The following is a 10292-nucleotide window of genomic DNA, read 5'->3' as shown; positions in this document are numbered from 1 at the left end:
ACCCAGAATTGTCCGACACTCATTGCACTCATTTAAGTTGCAAGCAAAGAGACCCACATATCCAAAATACCAACATGCTTAAAGTGATTGATAATTTAAATGTGCTGGCAAATTTCCCAGCAAACAAAGCCACAACAAAGCTGACAACAGAAATTTTATTTTATTCCGAAAGACAGCAGATAAATTATTTACATAAATAAATAGCAACGAATCCTATATTACAAATGCATTTTAGAGTTGAAGCATCTAGCTCAACTCTTTTGCTGGCCAAAGATAACAATGGTCTATTGAACAGTTTCCCTGCAAAAAAAAGTTATGAAATTTTATTATCGACGTTTTTGCATTATGATGTTTTTTAAAACCAGAAATAAGCATACATATACAGCTTTTAAAAATGAGCATGCCACTGAAACAATTTTCTAAAAACCTTTCCTCAGTGACATTGTCATGATAGAAATACGTCAAATTATAGGGTTGTCAAACCCATTTACCTAGATATAAGCATCATTGTGCTCCCTAGAATTTATATTTGAGTAGACAATCATAGAACTGCACACCAAATAATACGTTTTCAACTTGCACATTGTTTTCAGTTTTCTGCAGTTGCTACCTCTGTCACATTTAAATTTCGCTTATAAATGCAGCATCATTCTGCTCCACTATTGGGGCTTAAAACAATCAACAACAGGACTTCTGCTTAGACCATTATAGACAGGCTTACTTATTTCTTACTAACATTTGATCCTTGCTATTCAGCTTGGGCCTCAGAATAATTATATAGCATTTTGGAAAGAAAATACAACCCAGTAATCCTGCACTGGAAGCCAAGATAGAAAAGATCTCCACAGACACCATATATTTTCCCTTGGTGCTCAGGTAGGTTGGCACAAAGGTCACCCAAACACTGCAAAATAACAGCATGCTAAAAGTGATGAATTTGGCTTCGTTGAATGTGTTAGGCAACTTCCTTGCAAAGAAAGCCACAACAAAGGTTACTAGTGCCATTAATCCCAAGTAGCCCAGAACACAGTAAAACATAGTCACAGACCCTTCATTGCATTCCACTACAATTTCTTCAACTAGAGAGTGCATGTCCAAATATGTAGACGGAGGAGCAGTGACTAACCACAGCATACAAATCCCCGCTTGAAAAATAGAACAAGAAAGAACAACTGAGTTTGCCAGTTTTTTCCCTAGCCATTTCCTCGTTCTGCCTCCTGGCTTACTAGCCATGAATGCGAGAACCACAGTGATGGTTTTGGCCAACACAGAAGAAATTGCCACAGAGAAAATGAGTCCAAAAGCTGTTTGCCGTAGGAGGCAGGTCAGTGTCTGAGGTTGGCCTATGAACAGTAAGGAGCAGAGAAAACAGAGCAGGAGAGAAATGAGCAGAGAGTAGGTGAGATTCCTATTGTTGGCTTTGACAATAGGGGTGTTCTGGAACCTAATGAAGATTCCAAGCACTACAGACGTGATCAGAGACAAAAACAGTGCCAAGAAAGCTAAAATGATCCCCAAAGGTTCATCATAAGACAGAAAGTTTAGAATCTTAGGAAGGCATTGAGTCCTGTCCCTCTTTGGATACAGATGTTCTGGACATGTGACACAGTCATTCATATCTGCAAGAAGGGGGGAAATCATTTTTCACTCTTTTAAACATACTGGATGGTAGTCAGAGTTGCATGGGCAGAGTTCCTCTCACACGGTGAATACAATCCACTGTAATTATTCCTGCTGCATATTTTCCTGTGTATAATGCAATGTATAGACCTACACTTGGTGCTTATGTAAAAGGGACATGTTTCAGTAGTGCTAGTCCTTCCTGGCTGAAAAATTACTTTCACTGTCAAGTGCCCTCTTAGCCCAATTAAGTTCTGAAGTGATTACAATGAAGCAGAATTTTTAAGTATTTCATAGTACAAATATACCAAAATTTGTAATGTCAAATCAAGGCAAAATATTCACAAAAAGGGGTTAATAGAAGAAATATCTCCCTTGCATGAGAGAATAGTGGCAGCAGAGATTAAGAGGAACCTTTTCAATTATGTTTTCTCTTGGTCTTTCCCAAGCCCCACTCCACTTTCTCATATGTCCCATTTTGTCTCCTACCACTCTGGTCTGAAATCTTCCCTTCTGGACATGGAGCACAATCATAGCAGCAAAACGGCTTGTCCTCCTTCCTTTTTCTGCTGTAGCCTGGATAGCAGTTGTCGTTACACACGGCAAGTGGCAGGGCCTAGCCATATAAAATGAAAGTAATATGACTCAGCTTTCTTCTAACTGCCTCTATTCATCTTTGAGTAAGAGGATGCTGACTTCAAATGGCTGCCTAACCGAGGAAGAGAATTTTGTAGGCAGAAAGCAGTTACGTGGCTCATAAATATGAATGGGGGGGAATTAGATTCAATATGCATTAAAGCCAAATTTATCAACTTTGCACTTTCTGAAAGAATATGTGAACAGATACACAGCTATTCTTCGAAATTTGCACTTAGCACTGCCCTCCAGGAAGAATGTAAGTAATTACTTTTGCTGTGTGCATACTCCCTTTTACTCTGCATCCAGGGTACTCCCAAAGCTGGTTTGGAAAGCAGTGTACACATGTTAGCTACAATCCATATTTATCATGTCATTTCTTACAAAATACTGCATTTTGATATGTTTTCCTCCAAACCAGCTTCTAGCTAAATTAAGAAGATTGACCTAGCTGTGCCTTAAGGTGGCAACATGTGCACAGCCTATCATAATTGGGTGTAAGATAAAGAAAACAAAAGGAAAATTCACTGCAGGGTTGGTAACACATCCTAGAATCAGAAGAGAGATTAGGGGCAGGGGACGCATGCTGTGGAGGCACAAATTCCCCAACTACAATACTCCCAACCATTTAGAAACATCTAAGAAATAGTCATATACCCCCACAGCTGACAATTTCAAGCTTGCTGAAAACCAGCAAATGGCTGGGTGAACTGGACAGTTGGTTGGTTGGTTGGTTGGTTGGTTGGTTGGTTGGTTGGTTAAGCCCAGCCAGATGGGTGGGGTATAAATAATAAATTGTTGTTGTTGTTGTTTCAATTCTTCCTGGATGCCACTAATGAGGGAGTCAGATACAACACAGCAGGAAGAATATTCCACAAATGGGAAACCACTAGCAAGAAAGCCCTTTCACGGGTCAACACCCAGTGGTTCAACCACCAATAGAGCTTCCCCTGCTAATCATTGGGTCCAAGATGGTCTGAATGGTTTGATGAGGAGCTCATTGAAGGGTTCACTGACTAGATCACCTCTGCTTCTGTCACACCCAGCGTTACTTGTGTGTGTTTGTGTGAGGTGGTTTGGAAGGTGGGAAGGGAAATGATGAGAGAAGCACACCACGGTGCTTTCAGGACCAGCTAGCTTGGCAGGCCCCAACAAAGAAGAAGGGAGAAACTGAAGGGGAGAAACTGGGGTTGGAGGGGCTCTCCTCAGTGTTTTTTTATTCTGTTACATGCAACCAGATCCCACCTGATTAAAATTCTTGTGCCATGTGATGATGCTTTCATTAATGGTGAACTCGGTGCCTGGTGAAGCATGTGGATCCATCCTTCCCAATTTCACTCTTATGAAGGATTTGTTTGGGAAAGTAATCCAGTTGGTAATATCAAATCCAGAAGCTAGTTCGTTTTTCTCATTAAAATAAATGGTGTCCCCAGCACTGTTGTTGAATGAGATGCTCCTCAGAAAAGGTTGAAGCTAGATTGAAAGAGGCAAATCTCAGAAAACGAGACTAATAAATATAATAAATAAATAATAGTCTCCTGTGTGCAAGATGAGGTTAATTCTAGTAAAGGTAAAGGGACCCCTGACAGTTAAGTCCAGTCCCGAACGACTCTGGGGTTGCAGTGCTCATCTCATTCTATAGGCCAAGGGAGCTGGCATTTGTCCGCAGATAGCTTCTAGATCATGTGGCCAGCATGACTAAGCCTCTTCTGGTGAACCAGAGTAGCGCACAGAAACACTGTTTACCTTCCTGCCAGAGCGGTATCTATTTATCTACTTGCACTTTGACATGCCTTCAAACTGCTAGTTGGGCAGGAGCTGGGACCGAGCAACGGGAGCTCACCCCGTCGTGGGGATTCAAACTGCCAACCTTCTGATCGGCAAGCCCTAGGCTCTGTGGTTTAGACCACAGCGCCACCCGCATCCCCTAGGTTAATTCTAGTCTACCTTAAAAGGTGAGAAGATCAAACCAAGGTCATAAACATTACAAAGGTTCAAGGAAGAAGCAATGTTCTGGGGATAACCCTCCCTAGGCGAACCCTCAGACCCTTGAGCTTTATAACATTCACCGGCTCATGATATGCAAGCTGTTACCTGCCAAGGATGCTGGTGGGGAGGCTCCAGACTGCCTCCATCCCCTGTCACTGTCCTATGATTCTCTATGGGTGAGTACCTGGCATGTAGAGCTTGTGCTATGGCATGGACAGCATTGTAGATACTGTAGCTTTGGGCAGTCATACTCATTTCAAAAAATATCCCAGGAAGGCTCTCCAGTTTCTCCTCCCCAGTGCATATGTCAATGAGCTCCTTACCCAGTTTGGTACCTGGCCACAAACAGCCAAATGCCTGCTCCCAGAAGACCCTAATGAAGCCATCTCCTTTCGGCCAATGAAAATTTAGAACTTGAAGGAAATTTTGGAAGCCAAACACTTCCTTGGAGTTCAATGTAAATGACAAAGCTCCATGGAAAAAGTTGATATCCAAATTCCTGTAATATATATGTGATGAGAATTCCCACTGGGCTGTCATAACCCATACCTTACCCATTACTGCCTCTGTCAAGTCTTCTGTTTGTGCCAGGTATAGAAACCATTTCAGCATTAATATGGTAAAAGTATCAGCATTTAAGACAAATACATTGACTTTGGTGTTGGTTAGGAAAAGGGCCATGCTCTCTCTAGGTCTCGACAAATAAAAAATTTCTATCATGTTATCCGTGGAGGTGATGAATGGAAGTCTATCAATGAAAGCAGGACACATGCCATTCTGTGAAAGCAGTGGCAGTAGGTTCTGCAGAAATCTGTCTCCTTTTTCATCATCCAGTGCAATGATCCCAATCCATTTCCACTGGAAATGCAGAAATAGATGGACAATTCCATTGTATTGCTGTGCTTCATTGGGAACCATCTGATAGACAAAAGGGAACTCGGTTTTATCATTCATCAGTGGAGCAAAAAAGCAGTAGGTGACCTAAGCAAAATGAATAAAATTATAAATTAAATGGGATAGTTACATTCCCCAGAATGTATCCCTCCTAAATCAGCCCAGTTAGGACACAATGTGTTCATTGACTGTGGGATGCTGATTGTTGGGGAAGGGGCATAGAAATTGAATAGAATGTCTGGAGTTTAAGCAGCTGTCTTCTGTGGGGGGGGGGGAGAGAGAGAGAGAGATGGATGCAGTGCTAGTTTTACATTTTAAAACACTAAATCATAGGAACCCTACTTAGCTGAAGGAACCTAAAGCCTTTAATTCTTTAAACCCTGTCTCCAGAGCACAATGGGGAACTTTTTTTCCACACAGAATATCACAGGGCCAACTCCTCCTGTACTTTTAAAAGGTTAGCAAATATTATTCATTTGCAGGCAGCATTTTCTATAAAGTGTTAGAACTGATCCGTATACTGAAATTGAGGAGTTTCTGCATGCTATGGAGGGTATGTATAGATGTCCTTTTTAAATATGTATTTTTCTGGGGAAACAAACAAGGCTTGTATATTTTTTGCCAATCAAATTTGTAGCTATCTCTCTCTACCCCAAAACAATAATTTGCACATGGAAATGATGACATGTGTGCTAATTTTGTGACACAGTTATTCTTCCCGCTATGACACTAACAAGTGTATCCTACCTGTGGAATCTTGTAGATGCTTAAGAAGTTGGCTATATGGAGAGAGGTTTCGGAATCAAGTCCCCCAATAACAGCTATCAAATTCTTCTCAGTGTCACAGCTGTAGTTAGGTATGGTCTTTTTCAAATTAAAGAGAAGATTCAAGGTGTTCTGATAAGTCATTTTTGCATTGAAGTAGCTGTCATAAATATGGAATCCCAGGCTGATATTTGGTAAAACTTTGGGGTCATCATTTACCTCCTTCACGGCAAATAGGAAAGCCAAGACATGTTGATAGTTTTTTGGCACTGCTCTAAAATAAGCAAGTGGAGAAGAAGAAGAAGAAGAAGAAGAAGAAGAAGAAGAAGAAGAAGAAGAAGAAGAGGAGGAGGAGGAGGAGGAGGAGGAGGAAGAAGAAGAAGAAGAATTTATATGAAGCATTAAATACCTGTTATGAACTTCCCAAACAATTTCCAAGTCTTTATGACTACTTTTTGAAAACCAGTTTCATGGTATGACACTGTATAGCATCATCACAGTTAAGATATTTATGTAGCAGAGCTACCTGGTGCTACACCCACACCTATCATCTATCACATTCACACATCACTAGCATTATTACTTTTAAGTTGAAACACACAGGAACCATATACAATTCTGGATGTATATGGATTGTTGTTCATTTGAATACCTTTCTGTGTCCATTCACAAATATGCACATGTTTTCATAACTCGCACACATTAAGTAAAACTTTGCATACATGCCATCCACATAATACTTTCAAAAATACACAACTGACCAACTGTTCGACAGTGTTCCTTTACCCTTTATTGCTGCATCCTCAGTTATGCTAGCCTTTTTGTGTTGACCAGGTTCTTTGTCAACATTTAGAAAATTAGGTTAATAAATATTCCACATCAGGAACAAACTAATGACTAGGAACATGTGATGCCATTCAAATGAAGCAAGAGCTCCTGTGGTCAACAGTACAGAGGTTTCAAAAGACAGCAGTTGTGGATGCTTTCATATTTTGTTTTAATTTGGCTCGACTTTGACCAGGAGTTATATAAAACAAACCACAGTTCTCTGCCATCCTGTATTTTCTGTGCTATAATTTTAATACCTCATACGTTCTCCACAACTGCAGCATGGTCAAGAGCTGGCTTTGACCTGAAACCAGTATATAGAGATCACAAGGACAAACTTGTTACTACATTGCCTAATTTTATGCCATAGGAAAGAAAGTATTTCCTTACAGGATTTGATCGATAAGCTTTGTGCTTGGGTGCTCCATGAAGAAAATGGGTTCAAACAATAAGAAGAACTGAGAAGTAATCTCTCCAATGATGAAATCACCTCCCTGATTATACTCATGTGGGACATAGAGAGGTTCTCTCATGCTGCACATAATATGTGCCTTGCATTCAATTTGAAGCAGCAGCAACAATAAGAGCAAAGAAAAACCATCCATTTCCATTTTGAAGGCAAATCCTATTGCCATGAAACAGAAGCCCCCGTTTCCATCTTCTTTGTGATCCAGCACCCTCCCTTCAAAGAACATTCATTGTTTAGATACATCGACCCTGCCCTGCATTCTCCTCAAGGGAGAATTTCCTAGACTGGACCATTGTAGCTCTGCCTACCCCTACTTCTCCACTGCACTGAATAATACTATGGTCTTTTATGTAAGCTTTGAATCACTTGTTTACTAATTGTGCGAAAGGCCCCTGGAAATCCACATTGCTCACAGTGATTTGAAATAATTACAGGGTACACAATCACTCTACAATTCTATTATTTCTTCCTCCCCACAGGACTACTCATTGTGGCACCATGTGCAAGAGAGTCAGAAACAACCTGTTTGCCTGATCTGACCACGACTCTTTGCTGCTCCTTAGTGGAAGAGGGTATAGTTATCATATGCAGGCTCAATGATATAGATTAATGCAACACCAAGGGGAGGAAATAGAATCTAGGCAACAGTAGAGTAGAAGCAAGGAAGTAGTAGTAGTGGAAATGTTTTGTATTGAAATGCTAATGCCCTGGACTCCTATCACATATTCTATGTAGAGTGATATGGCTGCAGTCACATGAAGTATTCTGTATAGGCATGCTTTACAATAAGTATTTGGTTTTTGTGGGGTATAACTCCATAGTTATATAACTCTGCAGCAGACAAATTCTGCTGAATCTTGTGATGATGCATAGTAGTCAACGCACTTAGGCTGCAAACCTGGAAGTAAGCATTATTGAACTTAATAGGATTTACTTCTGTGTAAAAGCACGTACTGCCATACCACCAAAATTTCATCTGCTCCAGCCATCACTTTAGGCCAGATGTGGAGACCTTTGCCCCTCCAGATGTTGCTGAATTGTAACTCCCATCATACCTGGCCATTGGTCATGCTTGTTGGGCCTGATGGAAGTTTACCAGCAACATCTGGAGGGCCAAAGGTACCCCACACCTGCTTTCGGCACTTAAAGTGGAACAAATTTTAAAACATTTTCCCTGCGTACTTTGGGGTCAAAAGCATATTGGCATAATTAACACACTTTTTAAAAAAAGGACTGGTCTTTACTGCAAGCCAGTGGGAAAGAGTGCTAAGTATGGAGTTTCAAGGCTCCATCCAAGACAGAAAGTATGAAAGGAGACAACAGAGTTGAGAAAGTGGATCCTCATTGTTGAAACTACTATGATAAAGTATTCGTACATTTGCTCAAATCCTGATTTGTGGGTTTCCCACAAGCATCTGGTTGGCCTCTGTGAGAACACGATGCTAGACTAGGTGGCCCATTGGCCTGATCCAGCAGCCTCTTATGTTCTTACTAAAATTCTTCTATCACATCTTCTATTAGGGGCCATCCAGAGGCACTTTTTTTGAGGGACGTGGGTGGCGCTGTGGGTTAAACCACAGAGCCTAGGGCTTGCTGATCAGGTCGGCGGTTTGAATCCCCACGACGGGGTGAGCTCCCGTTGCTCGGTCCCTGCTCCTGCCAACCTAGCAATTCGAAAGCACATCAAAGTGCAAGTAGATAAATAGGTACCGCTCCGGCGGGAAGGTAAATGGAGTTTCCGTGCGCTGCTCTGGTTCGCCAGAAGCGGCTTAGTCATGCTGGCCACATGACCTGGAAGCTGTACGCCAGCTCCCTCGGTCAATAAAGCGAGATGAGCGCCACAACCCCAGAGTCGGCCACGACTGGACCTAATGGTCAGGGGTCCCTTTAGTGACCTAGAGGCACTTTTCCTAAACAGAAGCTGTATAACAGTTAGTGTGCCTACTTACTCGCTCCCCTTCTTTCCTTGCCTGAAGCTTCTGTGCCCATGCTCTGCTGCCCAGACCTGGCCCATTGATGAGGCAGGGTGAGGAGCCTGCCTCGGGTGGCAGAAGTAGAAGAGGCAGCACCCACCTTGCCTCTTCTGCCTTCCCTGTGCTGGAAGTGTCAGCAAGCTCTCACCTCAATCTTATGAGATCTCACCTGCTTTGCAGGTGCCACCACCAGTGCCAAGAAAAACAACACAGGTAAGAGAGACACAGTGCCATCAGCAGAGGGGTGGCAGCACATTCCTGTGCCAAAACAGGATGTGACACCCCCTGCTGCTTCCCATTTCAATAAGACACCGGTGGCCGCACACTGTTTACTGCCCAGCATAATAACAGGAAGTGGGTCTGTCCTCAAGCTCCAGCATTTGCTCAACTCTATGAGAAAAAAGTTGGGTTCACACACTTCTTACCTTTGCCTTCCGCACCGTTTGGGGTGGGATGGGAGACATCACTGCTGCCTTCTTCAATGATAAAGTGGTCAAGGTACTGCAGATTCCTGCCTTAAGAGAGGCTGGGCATTGTGACCTCACAATGAGTCTCTCTTCCTAGCCAAGTTGACCACTGATTCAAAACATTGCTTAGCAACTTGGTGAGTAGGGGCTGGAATCACTTTACTTCTACATGGAAGTTGGCCCACCAGTGCCCCAGCTTTTCGGCTTTGCAAAGCTTGCCTACCCTTCACTTTCCCAACATTATCCCCCCACTGAAGGGGCAATGTTTTATTCCACTTCCTTAGAATCTGTTTTTTAAAAAGCTAGTTTTTAATCAAAGGCTTTATTTCCACCACATTACCTGAGACCACAAGAGCTTGTTTTCTTCAGCTCTCCTTTGGATTGGGAGCTATGAATTCCTCTTTTACTAAATGCTACTCTATTCACATTAAATTCAAGAGAAGCTAAGGCAAAAGAGAGTTGTAGGAAACATGCTCGGGGTGCAAAATTGGATGGTCTTTAAGCAGAGGCTTGACAACCACATGTCAGGAGTGCTCTGATGGTGTTTCCTCCTTGGCAGGGGGTTGGACTCGATGGCCCTTGTGGTCTCTTCCAACTCTATGATTCTAAGCTCTGCTGAGAAACTTAAAGCTGCAATCCTGTGTGCATTTG

The 10292-nt window shown here is 42.2% G+C and overlaps 1 protein-coding gene across 2 annotated transcripts; it reads right to left on the bottom strand.

Moving 5' to 3' along the window:
- Nucleotides 1-311: 311 nt before the first annotated feature.
- On the bottom strand, nucleotides 312-9658 carry LOC309327087 (vomeronasal type-2 receptor 26-like). Of its 2 annotated transcripts, none has more exons than XM_081836156.1 (5): nucleotides 9600-9658; nucleotides 5887-6173; nucleotides 3502-3729; nucleotides 2110-2236; nucleotides 312-1619 (listed from the first exon to the last, which is right to left on the bottom strand). In XM_081836156.1, exons 2-5 carry the CDS (start codon nucleotides 6046-6048, stop codon nucleotides 718-720), a joined length of 1419 nt encoding a protein of 472 aa, XP_081692282.1. In that variant the 5' UTR covers nucleotides 6049-6173; nucleotides 9600-9658; the 3' UTR covers nucleotides 312-717. The 2 variants fall into 2 exon arrangements, with proteins under 2 accessions (XP_081692282.1, XP_081692283.1); XM_081836157.1 differs by lacking the exons at nucleotides 3502-3729; nucleotides 9600-9658 and adding exons at nucleotides 4351-5226; nucleotides 9344-9466 and having other exon boundaries at nucleotides 5887-6178.
- Nucleotides 9659-10292: the final 634 nt, after the last annotated feature.

This window comes from Podarcis erhardii (assembly GCF_964252035.2).
Source record: "Podarcis erhardii genome assembly, chromosome: 13".
Classification (NCBI taxonomy): Eukaryota; Metazoa; Chordata; class Lepidosauria; order Squamata; family Lacertidae; genus Podarcis; species Podarcis erhardii.
The sequence above is the reverse complement of the archived record's forward strand: the minus strand, read 5'-3'. Positions and strand labels throughout refer to the sequence as shown.

Excerpts from the sequence above, each read along its gene's own strand:
- LOC309327087 (XM_081836157.1), bottom strand. The coding sequence starts at position 9,408 with ATGGCACTGTGTCTCTCTTACCTGTGTTGTTTTTCTTGGCACTGGTGG. Across the intron at positions 2,237-4,350 it reads CCCACCAGCATCCTTGGCAG|GCCCTGCCACTTGCCGTGTG; the intron begins GTAACAGCTTGC and ends TTATATGGCTAG. Across the intron at positions 1,620-2,109 it reads GAAGATTTCAGACCAGAGTG|ATATGAATGACTGTGTCACA; the intron begins GTAGGAGACAAA and ends CCCTTCTTGCAG.